The 21769-nt window shown below is 36.4% G+C and overlaps 2 protein-coding genes across 4 annotated transcripts; both read right to left on the bottom strand.

Annotated features, from left to right (window-relative positions):
- Positions 1–740: 740 nt before the first annotated feature.
- Positions 741–21769, bottom strand: LOC306878705 (DBIRD complex subunit ZNF326-like). Of its 3 annotated transcripts, none has more exons than XM_079431201.1 (13): positions 21651–21769; positions 7132–7178; positions 6934–7006; positions 6242–6605; positions 5993–6158; positions 5844–5860; positions 5731–5776; positions 5553–5634; positions 2087–2234; positions 1892–1991; positions 1604–1734; positions 1399–1494; positions 741–1316 (listed from the first exon to the last, which is right to left on the bottom strand). In XM_079431201.1, the coding sequence occupies exons 2-13, from the start codon at positions 7157–7159 to the stop codon at positions 1212–1214; spliced, it is 1356 nt and encodes a 451-aa protein (XP_079287327.1). In that variant the 5' UTR covers positions 7160–7178; positions 21651–21769; the 3' UTR covers positions 741–1211. The 3 variants fall into 3 exon arrangements, with proteins under 3 accessions (XP_079287327.1, XP_079287326.1, XP_079287325.1); XM_079431200.1 differs by lacking the exon at positions 21651–21769 and adding an exon at positions 8268–8396 and having other exon boundaries at positions 6248–6605; XM_079431199.1 differs by lacking the exon at positions 21651–21769 and adding an exon at positions 8268–8396.
- Positions 9426–21184, bottom strand: LOC306878703 (volume-regulated anion channel subunit LRRC8D-like). Its single transcript, XM_079431197.1, has 2 exons — positions 21077–21184; positions 9426–14726 (listed from the first exon to the last, which is right to left on the bottom strand). Exon 2 carries the CDS (start codon positions 14722–14724, stop codon positions 12199–12201), a length of 2526 nt encoding a protein of 841 aa, XP_079287323.1. The 5' UTR covers positions 14725–14726; positions 21077–21184; the 3' UTR covers positions 9426–12198.

The following is a 21769-nucleotide window of genomic DNA, read 5'->3' on the forward strand; positions in this document are numbered from 1 at the left end:
ACAGGAGCGCTTCACAAAAATGAACCAAAAGACAGCGAATACATTCCACACAGACATGATAAATATATATATAGAAAGCTTTAAATTGCTACTTAACGAAATAACTAACCACGAAAACAAAAACTATTTAATATTATCGTTATCTGTGAAGATGCAGTTCTCTCTAAAGGCGCGTCTAACGAGGAGATGGCCAATCCTTACTATTTCCCTAGTGCTCTTGACAGCACGGACTCGTGTTATTTCCACTAGCATCAATATTTGATGGATGTCTAAAATATAACATAAGGAGAAGCCTAAAATAGGCCCGAGGACCGGCGCACGTCTGAACTATGATGTGAATATTGGCCCGAAGCCCGGGTCTAGGGACATAAAAAGTAGGAGCCCGACTTTAAATTAAATAAAAAAATTGGGGACTAAAAGTGTGTTGTAACGCAAGCGTTACTGAACATGTACAGAGTAAAATATTACTGAAAATTGATTACTAATGCCTTACACTACTGCTTACATCAAAAAGTAATATGTTACTGTAATGCATTACTTTTGTAACGCGTTACTCCCAACACTGCTAACCAATTTGACTCAATCCCATACAGATATTTCCTTTTAAAGTTGCTCAGAGCTGAGGGACTTCAGTGTAGCTGGTGCCAGTATTCTTCTTACAGAACAGTCATACATACAGTTCTAATGGGTAAAATTAATAATTAAAGCTGTTAAATATATCCTCACAGCAAGCACATCTAGTTTAAAGTGAAAATTTAATGGTCAACACACCATCTCATCTCAAAACAAACAGTGAAAAGGCAAATTTCCAATCCCAAATATTAAAGGGAACAAAATGTAACATCTGCATTTAAATATAAAGCTGTAAAGTTTAACGACATTCGGAACAGTGGCTAAATATTGTTTAAAAAAAACACACAGAAACACAGTACAACATGACTCTACTAGACAGAATTGATCTCAGGCTGCACTGTGAATACAACAATAAAAAAGGAGGAAAATGCCTACACTTTATCAGTGGAAAACTAGCCTACACTTATAAGTGTGGATCAATGTGAAAATTATAGACTCAAAATTATTCTTAGGCCTTTTGTGTTGCAAGGTCATGTGAACAAGCATTTGAAGTTATAGAACAAGAAAGTACAGTAGAAAAAGTCCTTTCCTCTTGTTTCTTCATTCAATACTCCTTTTGTCCATTATTATTATTATTATTATGAGTCACTATTTTCTTCATCTTCCTCTGCCTCATCAGATTTCTCAAGATCCTGAGAATCAGAACTTGTGTCATTGGCATCGATTGCAAATGGGTCTTCTCCCTGTAAAACAAAAAGATATCCCATTAAATAGTTTCAAAAGCCTTATTTTCTAAATGTTTCAATATGACACAAATGTCATTACCTTCATGTACTTCTCATAGCGCACCTTCACATTATCATTATTTATTATTGCTTTAGCTGTAACCACGCTGTCTCTTTTTAACTGCTCCTTATAAGCCTTTGAAAGGGAAAAAACAAGACATACAAGCAAAATGAGAAAAAGCCCATATATAAGATGAAAATGACGGTTCAGGATATTTTGAGAAGTGAGGACAGAGTCATGTTACCACTTTGCTCTTAAGGTGAGTGAGTGAATGAAGATGTTGCTGTACAGAGCTGAAAACCACAGGAATGTGAATGTCACACGCAACACAGTAAATCGCCTCCATCCTTCTCATGTAGTCATCTTCTGTCACCCCTGTAAGAAGAAATTTAAATATGACTTGAGTCTTTCAGTATTTGTCTTTGTATATGCAAGATGATAAAGCCTCAAAGCATCAAGTGTTAAAAAAATCAGTGTATTGATTTATCATATTATACATATTTATGTAATGTTGGCTTGAGTGGAGTCATACCTTCCATTATCTTTGCCCATTCATCTTTGTTTTGTCCACAAGAAAACTTATGTTTGTGTAGAGTTGAGACAGTTTTATGAAACTTGTGAACCATGCAATCCTGTACAATATCAGAATGGGGTAAATGTACATCAACATACATAATAAAAATCCTGACTAAAACATCAAGGGGAATTTTTTTTTTTAAAGTCTTACATGCAAAAAACTGATGACCTTGTCATCAAATCTGGCTTGCCGTCGTATATAGTCAAGAGTCTCTCTGTGATACGTGCTTCCAAAGTGTTTCTCAATGTCTTTGTCTTCAAACGTGTGGAATTTACAAAAAGCACATGTAAAAGCCCATCTAAAAAAATAATGCACTATGAATACTAAAGTGACAGAAATTTGCATTTACCTTGACATTTTTTGCTAAATGTATTTGAATAATTAATGCCTACTTTGAAATATTCTGTAGTAGCAAGCAAATTTTAATTCTTTAGCCTTTTTACATTTCACAAGTCAACATTTCTCTGCTTCTAAAAGGAATACAGCAGAAGTCATCAAGTTCTGCCTCAAATAATTAATATATACTGTATATATACACACACACACACATATACAGTATCGCACAGAAGTGAGTACACACCTCACATTTTTGTAAATATTTTATTATATCTTTTCATGTGACAACACTGAAGAAATGACACTTTGCTACAATGTAAAGTAGTGAGTGTTCAGCTTGTATAACAGTGTGAATTTGCTGTCCCCTCAAAATAACTCAACACACAGCCATTAATGTCTAAACTGCTGGCCACAAAAGTGAGTACACCCCAAATTGGGCCCAATTAGCCATTTTCTCATGTGACTCGTTAGTGTAACAAGGTCTCTGGTGTGAATGGGGAGCAGGTGTGTTAAATTTGGTGTTATTGGTCTCACTCTCTCATACTGGTCACTGGAAGTTCAACATGGCACCTCATGGCACAGAACTCTGAGGATCTGAAAAAAATAATTGTTGCTCTTCATAAAGATGGCGTAGGCTATAAGAAGATTGCCAAGACCCTGAAACTGAGCTGCAGCACAGTGGCCAAGACCATACAGCGGTTTAACAGGACAGGTTCCATTCAGAACAGACCTCGACCAAAGAAGTTGAGTGCACGTGCTCAGCATCATAACCAGAGGTTGTGTTTGGGAAATAGACGTATGAGTGCTGCCAGCATTGCTGCAGAGGTTGAAGGGGTGGGGGGGTCAGCCTGTCAGTGCTCAGACCATATACGCCACACACTGCAGCCACTGGGGCTGCATCAGTGCTGCCGGCTCTGGGGAGCTACAGTTCATTGAGGGAACCATGAATGCCAACATGGACTGTGACATACTGAAGCAGAGACTGGGCTGCAGGGCAGTATTCCAACATGATAACCACCCCAAACCTCCAAGACGACCACTGCCTTGCTAAAGAAGCTGAGGGTAAAGGTGATGGACTGGCCAAGCATGTCTCCAGACCTAAACCCTATTGAGCATCTGTGGGGCATCCTCAAACGGAAGGTGGAGGAGCGCAAGGTCTCTAACATCCACCAGCTCCGTGATGTCGTCATGGAGGAGTGGAAGAGGCAACCTGTGAAGCTCTGGTGAACTCCATGCCCAAGAGGGTTAAGGCAGTGCTGGAAAATAATGGTGACCACACAAAATATTGACACTTTGGGCCCAATTTGAACATTTTCACCTAGGGGTGTACTCATTTTTGTGGCCAGCGGTTTAGACATTAATGGCTGTGTGTTGAGTTATTTTGAGGGGACAGCAAATTTACACTGTTATACAAGCTGTACACTCACTACTTTACATTGTAACAGTGTCATTTCTTCAGTGTTGTCACATGAAAAGATATAATAAAATATTTACAAAAATGTGAGGGTGTACTCACTTCTGCGAGATACTGTGTACAGTATATGTATGTATATATATATATATATATATATATATATATATATATATTACACACACACACACACATATGGGTGCATCTCAAAATTTGAATATCGTGAACTTTTTTTTTTTGTAACATTTTAAAAAGTAATACTTTCTTATATTCTAGATTCATTACATGTAAAGTAATACATTTCAAAAGTTTGTTTTTTTGTATTAATTTTGATGATTAGAACTTACAGCTCATGAAAATGTTCAAAAATCCAGTATCACAAAATATTAGAATATTTGAATTGAGATTAATAAAATTACCATCCCTACAGTATAAATTCCGGGTATCTCTTGTTCTTTGAAACCGCAATAATGGGGAAGATTGCTGACTTGGCAATGATCCAGAAGACAATCATTGACGCCCTCCACAAAGAGGGTAAGTCACAGAGGGTCATTACTGAAAGGGATGGCTGTTCACAGAGTGCTGTATCAAAGCATATTAAATGCAAAGTTGACTGGAAGGAAGAAATTGGGTAGGAAAAGGTAAACAAGCAACAGGGATGACCTCAAGCGTGAGAATACTGTCAAGCAAAGCCAATTCAAACACTTGGGAGAGCTTCTCAAGGAGTGGACTGATGCTGGAGTCAGTGCATCAAGAGTCACCACGCTCGGATGTCTTCAGGAAAAGGACTAACAAGCAACTTCTGAAACAGAAACAACTTCAGAAGCATCTTACCTGGGCTAAGGAGAAAAAAAAAACTGGACTGTTGCTCAGTGGTCCAAAGTTCTCTTTTCAGATAAAAGTACATTTTGCATTTCATTTGGAAAAACCTCAAGGTCTGGAGGAAGACTGGAGGCACAGAATCCAAGCTGCTTGAAGTCCAGTGTGAAGTTTCCAAAGTCAGTGATAATTTGGGGTGCTGTGACGTATGCTGGTGTTGGTCCATTGTGTTTTATCAAGTCCAAAGTCAATGCAGCCGTCTACCAGGAGATTTTGGAGCACTTTATGCTTCCATCTGCTGACAAGCTTTATGTAAGTGCTGATTTCCTTTTCCAGCAGGACTTTAGCGCCTGCCCACAGTGCCAAAACATCCAAGTGGTTTTCTGACCATGATATTACTGTGCTTGATTGGCCAGCCAACATGCCTGACCTGAACCCCATATGGAATCTATGGTATATTTTCAAGAGAAAGATGAGAAACAGTCAATCCAACAATACAGACGAGCTGAATGCTCAATAGTGCCTCAGCAGAGCCACAGGCTGATCGCTTCCATGCCATTCCTCACTGATGCTGGAGTTTGTGCTAAAGGAGCCACGACCAAGTATTGAGTGCATAAACAATCATACTTTAAAGAACTTTAACTTTTCTGTTTTGCAAATCTTTTTTTGATTGATCTTAAAAAATATTCTAATATTTTGAGATACTGGATTTTTGACTTTCATGAGCTGTAAGCTCTAATCATCAAAATTAAAACAAACAAAAAAAACAACTTCTGAAATGTTTCACTTTACATGTAATGAATCTAGAATATATGAAAGTTTCACTTTTTGAAAACAATTGTTTTTAGATGTACCTGTGTGTGTGTGTGTGTATATATATATATATATATATATATATATATATATATATATATATATATATATATGTGTGTGTGTGTGTGTGTGTGTCTATATGTGTGTGTGTAATTTTTTAATAGATTTAAATAATAAATGAATATCCAGCATATCAATCTAGACAAACAATGAGTCAGTTGAAATTTCAGTGTTCACCTGTGCTTATCTCCATATTTTTCATGATTCCTCTCTCGTCGTCTTCTGCGCTTCTCTCTGGCTCGAACTTTCTTACCAAGCTCTACACTCAAATATTAAACCATGCTTGCATTGAATTATGCTGTGAGATACAACTTTTTTCCCAATTTAATAAATAATAGAATATAAAAGCCCATACCATGCTCTACGTTTATTTCCTTGGTTTCGGAAGAAATACTACTGTCCTGCAGAAAAGACAAACTCTAGTATCACAGGACTGATTTTGGGGCATCTTTAATTGTGAATTCTTACCTTTGAAATGTGTGGTCCTAAAAAAAGAACAAAAAAGCATCATAAGAATCAATGCAAGTCAGAATTTTTGAAAAATACAGTACAGAAAGTGCAACAATTTGTCCATTTTTTAAATCATGTTTGGTCTATCAAAGCACCGCTTCACATACCCACAATGCTGATAATGCTGGGAGTTGCTCTTACTATCCTTTTTTTTTTAACCATCTTGCAAGGAGGTACTGGTTCCATCATCTTCCTCTTGGTCCCTCGAAACACCAAAGCAGCTGATTTTGAGTAGTATCTCTCTATGCAAATAGACGGGTTCTGACTAGAGCACTGTGGAAGATGAAGAGATAGAGAAAATTCAACAATGAAAGTATTTGCTTTTGCTCAATAGATAAACTAGACACCAGACGTACTCCTACATCTTGTCCTTTAGCCTCAGGTACAACAGCACCTCTTCCGCAGTAGTTTCTGTGCACATATGGGTGCATGTCTCTGCCCCGTGAGCCAATCTGCGCTGGCCGAGGGTGTGAAGGAGAGTACAGGCTGGAGGAATCGGAGAGGTTGGATGTTGAGTATTGACTCTCTCTGCCGCTGTCTGAAAACGGAGACCTGGACCTTTGAGAAGGCATGACAAAGGGCCAGTCCCAGTTTGACAAGACGTCTGCACCCCAGGTGGATGAACAGGTGTCACTGTACCCTCCATTAGAATGATCAAAAACGCTATCTGCATTTTCAGTGCTCAAGGACCCAAGTCCAAAAGATTCATAGGCATCATATCTGATGAAAAAAATAAATGGTAGCACTTTTCAGAGACTGAATTTGTTTTATTAACTTACATAATAAAATATAACTTATATAGTAAAATTTATATAATTAAAAATACATTAACATTTCATTTTTAATTTAAATAATTTTTATGTTTATTTAAAAAAATATATATATATATATATATATATATATATATATATTTTTTTTTTTTGTAAAGTGTTACCAAACAAATTGCTTTTAAAATAAATTTGTTAAAGATCTCCAGCATTTGATATAGGAGAGCTGTTTCTGTTGCCTCCTCAGAAAAGCACAAGGAAGATCCTCTGACAATTCTTACCTGTCAGAGCCTTTGGTCTCAAAGGACTCAGAGGATGCAAACGATCCAAATAATGGCTGACTGTAGCATTTCCCTGGGCATTTGACAAGTGAAAGTGATTATTTGAGAATGCTATGGGAATGTACCTCATTCAGAAACAACAAGTACAAGACAGCAGTATATAACATTGTAGCAATAGAAGAGTGAGGATTAAATTACCTGAATTTTCAGCTGATGATGGGAACATTTCATCCTTGTCGTAAGTCCTTTAAAACAGATTGTATAATGTCATAATTAAAGCCTTGAATAAACATAAAATAATAGTATTTATAAAAGTATTGACTCCATATTTTAGCTGACAGCTACTGTAAATTAACCAAAGGACTGTCTGTTATCTCGTAAGCTTTTCTACGGTACTTCTTAAAGTATTTAATTTAGAAGTCAACTAATACTTTTTGTAATGGCCAATATATAATGCTCAGGCAGGGTAAACGTCTATAAAGGTCATTTATTTTACAAAGAAAAAGTCATGCCATAAATGGGAGATGTAATAATAATAATAATAAATAAAAAGTTGGAAGCTAAAATTTACGGTTTTAAGTGTTGCAGAAATACTTCACCATAGTCCATGGTCCAAAAGGTCCATGTTCTTTTCAGAAGTTAAAAATTAAAGAAAACCTGTTTGGTATGATAACGTTTATGTAAGAAAGCACAACATAATGTGTGAGTATTTAGGCCTAATCCACAATAATAGTTTGAACAGTTTTTCAGCAATGGCAGCAATTGTTTGAACACCTTTTTCAGCAATACCAGCAGCATTCAAATGATGTCCCAGTTTTGTACCAGGTAAAGTTGTTCAGGTTTGTCATAAAACACTTGTAGAGAGCACAAACATTGACACACATAAGCTACTCTATGAATGGGCCTTAAGACAATTAACACTTCAGTGTTAATTTTGCCTTGTGTTTGGATACTCTGTTCAAGATTTACTTGTTTGCTTGTGACATTGAAACTGAACACCTTGCTGTATTTACATCCATTTTTCACCATCAATTCTTACTTTTACTTAACGAAAATTCGTGTTTCGTGGTGTGGGAAATGCTGTCATTTAAAACTTTTTGATTTGATTTGATTTATTTTTTTATTTAGTTATTGTAATTAAGTATTATGCACATTTATGCAAACCAAAATCATAACATTTAGTGATTAAAATACAACTAAACAAAAGTCTAAATGCCTTTGCAAGGCATTGTAAACACTGAACTCAGTCCTCATTTAAAACGTTTCCTCATTTAATTATTTTTCAACAAAAGTGATGCTATTTCTAAAAGCAACACAAAGGACGCCTCACTTACCACATAAACAAGAGTCCACTGCGTTAAATTAAAGCAGGTGTCACTGAAATCATTTCCCGCTAGAAACAAACTAAACGACGGTGTCAGGAGACTTCAGAGCTGGTTTGCGACGCTAATTCTGCTATTTCATAAATTAACCATTTCCTAATGAAAGTTCTCTTCCTCCAGAGGGCGCTAGTGGTTCACAAACCAAACTTACACCCCCAATTCGGGCCCATTCAAATACTTTTGGTCTCACTGAAGGCATTTGTACTATAAAATAGGCCTATATAATCGGATTGATATAGCCTTACAATGTAATGAATCTAAACTAAATGATTAAATACACGACTTTTCCAGTAATCACAACATCTGTGTTTGGTTTGTCATGATCAGCGCTGTGAAAGGTTACTGGTACCACGTGACAATGCCGTATTTATTTATTTTTATTTTATTTTTTAGCATCAGCACCTTCAGTTGAACAATTAACACCTGTCAGAGAGTGACAATATCCATTATATAGTAAATATACACACTGAATAGTTCAATGAGAATTATTAATGTTAATTTATGGTACATAACCACTTAGAGACAACTTCAGACTCACCAAACTCCGCCCCTTTTGTGATATCAGATTGTTATTCATTCATTCATACATAAATTTAAAGCAGAAAAATAATATTTGTAACACTTTCAAGACGTTGTCCTTCACCGCTAGAGGGAGCTCAAACCTAAACCACGGTGCAAGGATTCCACTGAATAGTCGAGAACTATCAACTAGTTTTGATATTGAGATTTGATTTATTAAAGGGTATTGTTTTGAAATACTATACGTAATATAACTCTATACATATTAAAAGTCATATTGCACATTATTACTCTCTTGTATTATATTATATAGGTTAGCTTTTAGTTCCTTGTGCTGTATTGCATTAGTTCTTAATCCTGGACCTGGGGACCCCCGCTCTGCAAATTTTGCATGTTCCCCTTACCTAACACGCTTGATTCTGATCATCAGCTTGTTAGGACAGACTCCATAAACTGAACTGAGTGTGTCAGATAAGGGAGGCATACAAAATGTGCAAAGCAGGGGTCCTTAGGACCAAAATGAAGAACCACTAATGTAATGACAATTTTAACATTTCAAACAACACAGACACAAATATATATTTTCAATGTATTTATTATATAAAAAATTGCAAGTTGCAAATTTAACATCCTTTCAAACAAAACGTGATTAGAAGCAAAGCAGACTAAACTCATTATCCTTTCCATCAAAACTGGAAAGGCTAAACCATGAAGGGATGCAGTATCAGGCTACATTCAAGGCTGAAGAGCAATACACCTTCAAGTAGCTTGCTGAAAAATTAAACACACTTATTTTATTCTGAAAATAAGTACTCAGTCGGAATTAACTATGTTTTATGTCCCTGAATGGACACAATGTTTTTTTTTTTTTTTTATGGTGGAATCATTTCAAATCAGGTACATCATAGTAAAACTATTAGTAGGTTATAGAAATGGAACATAAATCAAATCTCTACATAAATGAACAAACAAACATTCATTCCAAACATCAAACAAAACAAATTGTACAAAACCTATATAGTAATCCAATTTAAAGTTACTCAAAACATTGAAACTCATCTTTAGATTCATATGTGGTTATAATTATTGTTAGTCACACGTGTATCAAAAATGATTTTCAAGCCTCATCTGTCACGACATCAAGATTCTTGAGGGGTCACAATGATACCAATTACAGATCAGACCCTGCAGCATTTCAGTAGGACAAATATAACACAGTGTGGGAAACATAATTCCACAAAATGATTCCTCTTCTGTGAAATGCAAATAGGTCAAAAACAAAAATGTGTTCCAAATTTTATTGGTTTTAATTAAAAAAAACAAATAATAAAATAAAATACAAAGGATGTCATCCAAATTATTCAATTACTATTAACCCTGCAATCCATGTACACTACAGGTAAATTAAATACCATCCAATCTATTGAACACTTTCATAAACAGTTGAATGCTTTGAGGCAAACCACTTAATCTATGTCAAAAATTTATTAAAGCAGCTAAGTATTATGGATGCCCTTTACTTTTGAAGAGAACGGTTGCACTTCCACTTCATACAAATTACTGACTTAAAATTAGGAAATGGTTAAGGAGTTATAGGGTGCCACGGTAAAACCATTTATGCTATTATAGCATGCTACCTTAAAAGGGATAGTTTGCCAAATTTAAATAGTCTGTATTTACTCACCCTAATGTTATTTCAAAGCTTTATGACTTCCTTCTGTAAAACATAACATCAAATAAATTACAAAAAAAAATAATAATAATAATAATCTAAAAGTCAATGCAATCCAAACAACTTTCATTCTTTCATACAGGTTGTCTAGATGTCTGGAATTACATTAGAATGAGTAAATGATAACAATCTTTATTTTTGAGTCAACTATAAAACAACTATTAAATCTTGACCATGTTTTATTAATTTGTTTTTGACAGGTTTGTTACTTTGTCAAGAAACATTTAACAACAAATGTTCAGTTTAATATCTAACACGTAATTCCAGCATTGGCGTGAATATCGAGACCTAACATCTGGCAAGTGACTTTTTGTGCATTTGCCTCAAAAGCTGACTGGATGGGCATGCACAGCGCAGACAGAGCAAGGTAACTTAAAACAGTGATTCACACAACGCAAGCATTTTCATTACTTTTACTAGCCAGTAAGGGCTAACGGTAAAGCAGATGGTAGTTATACACAGTTACAGGCTAGCATATGATGTTAGAATATATATATATTATATATATATATAGCAGGGCAATTTACCTATACATGTCTACTGGAGGTTTTGAGCATTAAGGACCATGCAGTGTATACACATTACAGGTCTGTCCCATCATATGGTGTTATATACAAAACATGCACAAGTCAAATGAGGTCAACATAACTTATGCATTAGTTCTGTAACCCACATGAAAATATGATGTTAAAAGGAAAAGGCTATTTTATTGCCAAAACTTGCACAGACTAAAGGTATGATGTGCATCGCACTGCATCAACAAACATTGTTATTCAGTTCCAAGTATTTTGGTTAATAGACATTGAATAGGTGGACAGTTCCATTAAAAAAAAAAAAAAAAAAAGATCAAACAGATAGTAACCGAGGTATAAAATATACTGTTTGATTGAATCTTGGACGGATATGATAACTTTGTATCAATGCAAATATTCAATTTCTTAAACACTTAAATTACTTAAGTGCACTTTTATCTAAACCCAAATGAGAATTCCTTGTTGGGGAATTCCAGGGAGACTTTTTCACTAATTATTTTACTACTTACAGTCAAGAACAGAAGTTGTGATTAACTTTATAATAAAATGTCAGTTGTTCTGGGTTCTCCCAAACAATAAATACAATCATTAATGGCACCACAATACACAATGCATGTGATGCAGACTGTGCGGACAACAGCTGGTGAAAATGTTAACATGAATGCTACTGAAAATGAACAGAAAACAAAAGTGATCTGAATTATAATTCCACTGTAACATGGGCAAATGATAAAAACAAACAAAAAACATTTTAAAAGAACAAAAACCCATGCAGACAGGCATAATCATCTCAAACATTTGAATAATTCTTGAGAATTCTATGCACTAAGCATATAGTTGAAATTCACAAATGTTTATATTTGCTTGCCGGCAGTTTGTTTTGGCCTGTGCAAAAAAAGACCTTGAATGTTAACATAAGTTTTGATACTGGACTCATTCCTTACACATAGAATATCCATTCATGCCCACAGTCCTGGATAAACAACAAAGGTTCTTAAACAGAAAAACAAACAAACAGAAGTACTGAACACTGCCTTTTGCACACTCTGATTCCGTTCCCTCAGAAAACCATCTTACCAGTTTTTTTTCTGATCCACAATCACACTCCGTTAGCTAAATTAGCACTGGTTTCCTGACTTATGCTCTCTTTGACCTCTAGGGGCAGTGAATCAAAAAGGTGATCCTCCACAATGAGGCCATTTCGGTGCAAGAGTCGGCACTGGCCAAGCTGTGTGGGCAGACGATCCAGGCAGTTCCCCTTCAGCTCAAGAAGAGTCAGCTGCAGCAACTGCCCGATTTTCTCTGGCAGCGACGAGATGCAATTGTGCCCAAGGGATAGGGTACGCAACTTTGTGCATTTGAACAACTGCTTGGGTACCACTTCCACCTTGTTTCCTGTGATGGCAAAGTGCTGTAGATTCTGGAGAAACCCCACCTCTGGAGGAATCACTACGATGGAGTTGTGGCTAACATCCAGGTATCTCAGTTTAAGAAGATTGAACAGAGTGGTAGGCAAGGTCTCTAGTTTGTTATGTGACAGATAGAGGAACTCTAGGTTTTTTACGTGACTTATGGACAATGGAATGGAAATTATTTTATTGTGCCACAATTTGAGGCAGTTAAGCCGTTTTAGGTGCTGGAAGCTGATGACCTCTTCAATAGTACGGATATTGTTCGATTTCAAGTCCAACTCCTGCAGGTTGGTCAAACTAAAAATTGCATGCGGTATCCGCTCCAGTTCACAATTGTGCAGCTCCAGTTCAGCAAGGTTAATCATCTTTTTCAAGCTGTTCAACACCAAGAGTTTAGTACCATCATTGTGAACCACAAGTTTGATCAGGTGGGGTGATAAGTCTGTAATGTTAGTCGGGATCTTGGTAAGGTTGCTCTTCAGATGTAGGATCTTTAGATGCCTCAAGTCCCTGAGGGACTCTAATCCTATCATTTTGTTATTCTCGGAGTTCAAGTTTCCCACCAAGTAGAGCTCTCTCAAGTTCTTCAGCATGTAAACCCAAGTGGGAATCTCTCCTACGTCCGTAAACTTGACATGAAGGCACCGGAGGTGATCGCGGAGGAAACTGAATGCAGTCTGTTCAACTTTGGCAGGGCAGTGATAAAAGTGCAACTCGTGGAGGTTGATCATCTGGGAGATTTTCGCTGTGATACGTGCCTCTGGGATGAGTTCTAGTTTCAGGACCTCTAAATCAGTGAGGTCAAAGACCACATCAGGAACGCCCGAGAGCATAAAAAGATGCAGCTCAAGCTTGTCCTGCGCATTGCGAGTCACGTGTTGGCGTAGTTTCTCAAAGGTCCACTCGTGGTTTAAGCTGATTTCCCGCAGTTTGTTCTCGCTTACCTCTGAGAGAAAGACACCGAAACGTTTTGAGTACAATTGGTCATACTGGTCCACCATGTGTAGAAGAAAAGCAAAGTCATTCTTCACATCTGGGATATCACTAAAACTGCTTTCTTCTCTAACTTTCTCAAAAGAGTACTCTTTAAGAGGCCGTCTAAACAGCCAAAAGAGAGTGTAAATGCAAACCAAGCCATAAACAAAAATGAGGACAATGTAGCTAACGAGGAGTTTTTTCAACATGAAAGCCATGTTATGGGTGCATTTAAATTTTGCGTATCCAGTTAAATGCTTAATTTCAGGCTCACAATCATGGTCGAATTTAATTGACGTGACAAATGTCATGGTGTAGCAAAGAATCAGAATGAATTTGACAGTTTTTATTATTGTTTGAGCTACATACAGTTTGTAGATCATGTCGCTGTCTTCGACATGTGTGCGGAATTTCCTCACTTTCTCAAAAAGTGCTTTAGCTTGCTCTCCATCTTTCTTATCAAGTATAGTCATACTTGGAACCTCAATGACTGGTTTCTCTGCAGAAAACTTGATGCTAGATTTTGCGAGCATGGGTGTGGACTGATTTGGACTTCCCTCCTCACTGCTGGTTGAAAAATGCTTTGGTAATGTAGAGGCTCCAGTCAATCGCTGCTTATTCTCTTCGGAGTCTTCACAGGCTGTCTCAGACAATGCCTTGGTTGTCCAAGGGGACTCAAAACACTTGCCCAAAATAGACACAAAATGCTCAATTTTGGAACTGGTCTTTGGATACTTAAACCAAAAGTTACTGCTTACCATGAGAACGATAGTGTGAATGAGAGCTAGATATGGAAAGTATTTTGAATACCATGGGAGGGCAACATGGTAACACATCTGATTAACAAAGACATACTGCTGAAAATCCAGATTTGTTCGTAAACCCGTAGGCTGAGGTTGCTTGACAGCAGACGACTGTGGGAAGTGTTGGACAACACTATCGGTTTGTTCTTTGCTTGCTAAAGGTGCAGCTGCCAATGTCACATGGCCTCCTCCTGTCCCTGAGCCAAGCGTTTTCTCTGGTGGCCTTTCCGTGGCCACAGGGGTTTGGTCCTCCAACGATTCCAGAACAGGAAGGCAAACCACCTGATCTTTGGTTAACTGCATGGTCCCGGCAAATATGGCCAACATTAGCATGACCACACCCAGGTAATCCATAAAGACGTCCCACCATGGTTTCAGTATCCGATAAGTTGGCTGGATGTCATTTAGAGAGGCAACTTCTGTGAGGGTAAACATTCCTACATGAAGACATAAAAACAAAAACAAGCATTTAGTATATAGTATTATCAATGACAAATAAGAGTGTCTGAGAAAAGGACAAATCTTAAAAAAAAAAAAAAGAATTCATTAAAAACATGTGTAACAACTTCTTATATATTTACTCTGTATTTATGTTGATTTCATATAGCTTTGAAAAAAATAATTATGATATTTAATACCTAAAATCTTATGTATTATACCTATGTGTGTGTGTGTGTGTGTGCATATTTAAAAAATGCAATTGTTAAGAATTGTCATTCTTACAATGACAAATACACATAACATAAAATGTTTAATTTTTTCTTGTTCTTAACTTAATAAACAAATCCAAGTGCCTCAATGTTACACTCCCTGCTATGTGAAATGCAGGCTTGACATAACATAAGTCTCATTCTCATATTCCATTATATCAATGTACAAATGCAAGGAGTGGCCTAATACACCACTAAAGATAACAAATGGTCCCATCGCTTGGGGAGACATCCTAGTGTCTCTGTCCTGTATCACTTTTCACAGCACAGAGCTTGATCACTGCTCAGGCACTAAAGCACTGCATTAGACTTTCTTATTACATTATTAGCCTTAGTGGGCCCCTACTGTACTGCATGAAGACAATAGTACTGCAGTGGTGAGCCTGGCCAAAGACAATGTTGTCTTTAATATCAAATTGCAAGCCTCTGCTCTAATATTCAGTCATTTTGCAGGGGTACTATTGACGTGTGGAGCTCAACTTTCACATTGCTAAGACTTACCAATAAACATCCAATAGATAAAACTGAATGACCTTCTCACTGTCAAGAAACAATTGACTGAATGTCGTCATGATTAATTAACTTGATTTCACTTGGCTAATCCAGCTGTTATTTATATAAATCATAAATGTTTTGAGTAACATGAATTCATTGTTGGATGATTGAGTTATTCTCCTTAAAGCAATGTGTTATCAGATTGCATGTACTATTAACTAATTTTTCCATGAGGCCTTTTGCACATAATTTACTGCCTCTAAGATCTACTAATAAAACAAAGTCTAGACTTGCTTCACAAGACAATCACATTCCATCCAAGTCACAAGCGCTTTGTTCTTGTGCTTCGCCTGTCCTACAGATCTTTCGTTCAAATCTCACACTGCCTTTGATGTTAACATGTCAACTGTAAGGAAGGTGTAAGAATCTAAGAAGCGTAAGGAAAATGTTTAAGTACAATATACATAAAATTTAGTATTTCGGTCAATAAATGTAAAAAAAAAAAGATGAACATCTTTAAAGTGGTGCAATTCAATTCAAGACTGGCGTTAGTTACTGTAATAGCTATATAGGCTATGCAGAAGTCCTCCCTCTACATTAATTAGTCTCTAATTTAGTGCAATTACACAATAGCTTATTTAGCAAAGTCAGATTGCCGTAAACAACAATTACTACTTTCTTAGTGTGTTGCCGTGGGGTTAGAAAAGCACACGTGACCTCTCAATTATGTACAGATGCATATTAAATGACAGCAAAGAGATAGACAGTGTGTTCAAAAACCTAGATTCTGGTTGGATATTCCAACAGGGTGATCTATTTTTGTAGATCTGTCATTTTACAAGTATGAACATCTGTAGAACTCATCACTTCTTTGATGGTACTTCACTGTGAAAAAAGAAAAATCAGTCCTTTAAAGTAAAAATTAATACAAGCCTATCAACTGAAGTGAAAATTGAGCACACAGCATGACTGTGAATAATATTAAGTCACCTAATAAATTCAATGCTCAAAGACTGGTAAAGTAGGACTCAACAAGACATCACAGAATGTCTGAGAATTGCTTTTCCCACTGCTTACTCAAAATAATTTGCTAGACATCAGTTCCCAAGATCTACAGCTAGAAGCAGGGCTCGTAAAATCGCTAGCCCGACGTCCCGGGGCTATTGTGTTTTCCTGTCAGGCTACCAAAATGTATCACTGCCCTGCCCGATGGGCTACCTTAAATACAGGGCTGCCACACAATGTTCCCTCTTAGCTGAGCACCCGCACAGAAGAAATAATGTGCCTTGCGCTCACAAAAATGAGTAGGGAAGCCATTTGATTGAATGCCGCAAGTAAAAAGGGAAGGAATAGCAATGCTCGGGCAAACCGTTATAGAGCTGATGTCACGACAGATTTAGAGCCGGTGAATGCGGTTTACAGGTTTCATAGAAAGAGAACGATATGCACCAAATGAGTCGGTGTAGAAACTCAATACTTCAATGGTTGCAGTGCGCTCAACACGAGAGACAACACAAACGCAATGACATGTGAAATAAAACGTCCTCATGTAGTAAAGAAGAGTGGCTTGATTAAGTGCTGGAAATAGCAGAGGATGGGCAAAGAACGGTAACAAAACTCTGAGACATGTACAGTCCCACACAAGAGTATTGTACAAACTGTACTTCATAACGATGTTTATACAGCTATAGAAGAATTTCACGCTTTTTAATATTTAAATTACAGATCTCAGCTTAAGTTTTGCTTCAGTTTGTATTCTATTCCATTCTATTCTATCAGTTTAAATAGTTTGTTTTGATAATATATGAGTTGGGCTATATATAGCGCTATATTATAAACCTGATAAATAATTGACCTTGTTTTTGAGTCTTTGACTTTTGAGTTTCTTGCTCATCAAGGCTGTATTCATTTCAAAAATACAGAAAAAAACAGTGATAGTGAAATATTATTGTAATTTCTAATATTGGTTTCCTATTTTAATACCTATACTTTAAAATAGCATTTATTCCTGTGATCAAAGCTGAATTTTCAGCATCATAACTCCAGTCTTCAGTGTCCCGTGATCCTTCAGAAATCATTCTAATACGCTGATTTATTATCAGTGTTGAAACTGTTGTGCTGCTTAATATTTTTCTTTGATTCTTTGATTAATCAAAAGTTTAAAAGAACAGCATTTATTCAAAATAGAAATATTTTCTAACAATAGAAGTCTTTACTATCAATTTGATCAATTTAACACATCCTTGCTGAATAAAGTTTATTTAACTTTCTTTAAACTTTTTTAAAGTATCTTTAAAAAAGAAAAAAAATTCTGACCCCAAACTTTTGAATAGTTTATATTGTAACACAGAATCTCTATTTTGTCTAAACACTGTTCTTTTTTTTTTTTTAATATCACAGGTCCCAAAAAATACAGTATAAAAATAAATAAATTAAAAAAATTAAAAAGCAGTACAACGGTTTCCAACATTGATTAAAAATCAGCATATTAGAATGATTTCTAAAGGATCATGTGACTCTGAAAATACTGCTTTGCTTCACAGGAATTAATTAAATTTTAAAGTATATTAAAATAGAAAACACATTTTAAATTGCAATAATATTTCACGATATAATTTTGTGAAATAATATTCAGTATTTTTTATCAAATAGATACAGCCTTGATGAGCAAAATAAACTTCTTTAAAAAACTTTATTGATCCAAACTTTTGAACTGCAGTGTATTGTTCAGTAAAAATGTTTTCAGGTAACCTAAAATGTACATCATTTAGTTACATCAAGGGTCAAATCAAATATAAATAGCACATTAAAGTTAAAAGTTACACACTTTATTTGTGTGCATGCTGTACAGGTCTGGTATAAAGAATGCTTTTGCTCAGGTGCCCGAAATGTCCGCCCAATAGAGAAAAGTTTTGCTCAGCAAGAAAAAAAATTAGAGGGAACATTGCTCCCACGGGTCCTTAAATTTGATACAACTATATTGAAGAGTTTTTAAGGCCTTAGACAGTTTTAAATACGTTAAATGGTATAAGAAATAATTTTTCAAATTGCTTTAAATAGATTTTTTAAGAATTCTGAAGATACCTTGTAAATAGTAAAATAAAACTCTTTCCTTGATATTCGTTGATATTTGTGTATTGAAAATGTTTTTGATTGAAATTTATGGTCTTTATTTTATTTGGGCTAGTTAAATTAATTTTCGGGCTACCAAAATCTGAAGAGTACCTGCCCGAAGGGCTACCAGGGATTTAGAAATGTTGCGACCCCTGAGAAGGTTACACACACTAACCCTATAAGAGCTGAGATGTTGAGCAGGCTTGTTTGCAAATGTTTTGAAGAGTCAACAATAAGCATTTTCTGTTCCACTTCAAGCAATAAATAAAAAAATAAAGTATATGATGTGATATGATATGATAGGATATGACATAATGCAGACTCTCAGACTAATGTACCTTTCATTATACTTGCATTTATAGCATTCACAGGCAGGAAACACTTATACAAACAACTCCTGGTAATTACCTTATCACTGGTATAGATCCAAAGAGCATTTGACCATTTCCTTAACTACTCTCATCATTCAACATGCTCCACACACCAATGCACTTTACATGCATCTGATGAACTGGCATCACTCAAGTGAAGTGAAGTGAAGTGACATTCAGCCAAGTATGGTGACCCATACTCGGAATTCGTGCTCTGCATTTAACCCATCCAACGTGCACACACACAGCAGTGAATACACACACACACCGTGAACATACACCCGGAGCAGTGGGCAGCCATTTTATGCTGCGGCGCCCGGGGAGCAGTTGGGGGTTCGGTGCCTTGCTCAAGGGCACTTCAGTCGTGGTATTGAGGGTGGAGAGAGCGCTGGACATTCACTCCCCCACCTACAATTCCTGCCGGCCGGAGACTCGAACCCGCAACCTTCGGATTACAAGTCCGACTCTCCGACCATTAGGCCACGACTTCCCCTCAGTAAGTGAGTATCAATTGTTTCAACACTTTCTGGATTTAGCAACAGCCCCACCAAATAATACAACCAGATCTGCCACATTCTTACGTCTTTGTACTTTTTATGTGCTATATGTTTCTGTAGCATTGTGTTATGCATTATACATATAATTTGCCTTTGATTCCTTTGTTCCACTAGTTTTATCATTTCTAGACAGGTGTAGAAAGAGGTGCAAGGTGTTAAATACTATAAAAGAAAACAAAAAATTAATAAGTTGACTTGGCAAAGACTAAAGGCTCTGTGGCACTTACAAACATATGGTTGCATTGTTTTAGTAGTCTGATATACGTCAACCACTCTCCATCCTGTTTGTCCAAATGATGGCATGATGGAGTGTTTAAAAAACCTGTTTGGAAAGGATTGGCCATTTTATCTAAAGCTATTAGTTACACAAAAATATTCACTTCATTTCAAGACAAATTTGAGGTAAACAAATGTTTTGGTCTGAAACTGAATTAACTGCTGTTTCCTAAAACAAAAAAATCATTAATTTTCTTATTTGGAAATATAGGTTATCTTATAATTTCATATTTAAATTTTTTTGTTGTTGAAAATATGACATTGAGAGAATAGCTGGGATTCTGACTAATAAATGAGAGTTGCATAATTAATTCTGGTCTTTCACTCATTTTTTACCAGTCTATGGTGATGAGAAACCTCAGTTTTTAACCTCACCTGGGTAACACAACCTTAACCCACAAAAAAACAATTACCATCACAGCTAGCCTTATTTAACCTCCGTCTGGGCTTTTACCCCATAACTAGGTCACGGTTGCAGCTGTTATTCTCATTTGCTGTGTCTCAAACTGAAAATTTAAATGACAATGCTGTTAACCAATCATGTCTCTTCATGTTATCCTGCAGATTTCAGTTTTGGGGCAACCATTTGTGTCCCAGTATAATGTACTGTAGGTCAGTGAGTTAAAATAAAGCGTTATTGTAATAATATATGAATTCCTGTATGTGTGTACTACGTATATGTGTAGAAAAACAAACAAACAAACAAACAAGATTAAAGGCTGAAACTGAACATCTGTTCATATCTGCCAAGTCAAGTGAAATCAAAATCAAGAAATCAAGAATAATATTAAGGTAGATCAACCAAAAATGTGAAATATCTTCTGCATATAAATAGGCCAATCCAATATTACCAAATGTGTTTCAAAAATGACAGCAAAAGAAACTGGTAAATCTAAATTCACTTTTTTTTGTTTTTTTTATTAACACTTTAACTTGAAAGCACTAGCTATCTCAAGTACAACTGTAGTCCTGCTGGATAAAATTTTGATAATATTATGAAACAAATTATGTAATATGCATTATCCAGAAATTGGATAAATTGGTAACTTCTTACAAGAGACCTGACATTCACATCACTAGTTATATATTAGCTTATGCAACTGTTTGAACAGTCAATACAGTTTGTACAATCTCCTTCAAAAAGTGCCCAAACCATCTTGTTTTGGCTGCTCTGAACTACTCTGACAGTCTTTATAAACACAACCTCAGGACAAGATACTCGACTATTTGTAATATTTCAGAATAGCATAACGTATATACTTACTGTCTCATATAAGCGTCATCCATGCAGCACTTTAATTCCTGAGAATCTGAAACACATTTGATCCACTTGTCCTTGCCGTAATGGGGACACTATTGTAGACAAATATGCGGTCCACTCGCGGGGGAGACGTCCTTTTGAGTGCATTCACGCTATTGTGTTTCTATACCGGGTCACGACATATATACGACAATGATTTGCTTCCCAATAACGCGTAAACTGCGAGCAGAACGCGATTTACAGGAACGGACTGGAATATTGCCTATGAACGCAATCCGGTGTCTTGTCATGTCTTCGCGGTTCTGTGCAGATTAACGCCGCTCAGGAAGGAAACCGTTGGAGGTCTGAAGACACTGTTGTGTTAAAACGGTTAAAGTGTCGGTACAAAAGGACAACTTACTAATAATTTACCCGAGAGGGCTTTATGCACATGTGAGGGTCCCCGCTCATCTCATTATTATGGTACATTCAGTGCCGCGCGCACAGCGGCAGAGTCAACCAGTCTGCACCAGTTCTCTGTACTGCATATCCGCCACCTTAAACCCCCACAAACACACATTTACAGGCTCATACATACCTCAAACCAAATCTGTCATTTTAAAAACGTCAACGCGCCCACGATGCCCATGCGTATGAAATGATGAATCATGAGAAATGTCTGTAATAAACAGAAATGTACTGTCAAATAGAAGAAGT

This window comes from Barbus barbus (genome assembly GCF_936440315.1).
Source record: "Barbus barbus genome assembly, chromosome: 13".
In the NCBI taxonomy this organism is placed as follows: Eukaryota; Metazoa; Chordata; class Actinopteri; order Cypriniformes; family Cyprinidae; genus Barbus; species Barbus barbus.

What these genes read in the sequence shown, in the direction of transcription:
- LOC306878703 (XM_079431197.1), bottom strand. Translation starts at nt 14,724, where the DNA reads ATGTTTACCCTCACAGAAGTTGCCTCTCTAAATGACATCCAGCCAACT.
- LOC306878705 (XM_079431199.1), bottom strand. An exon ending in CTAAAGGACAAGATGTAGGA is followed by an intron (nt 6,159 to 6,241) that starts GTACGTCTGGTG and finishes CATCTTCCACAG; the next exon opens with TGCTCTAGTCAGAACCCGTC. An exon ending in GGAAATAAACGTAGAGCATG is followed by an intron (nt 5,635 to 5,730) that starts GTATGGGCTTTT and finishes ATTTGAGTGTAG; the next exon opens with AGCTTGGTAAGAAAGTTCGA.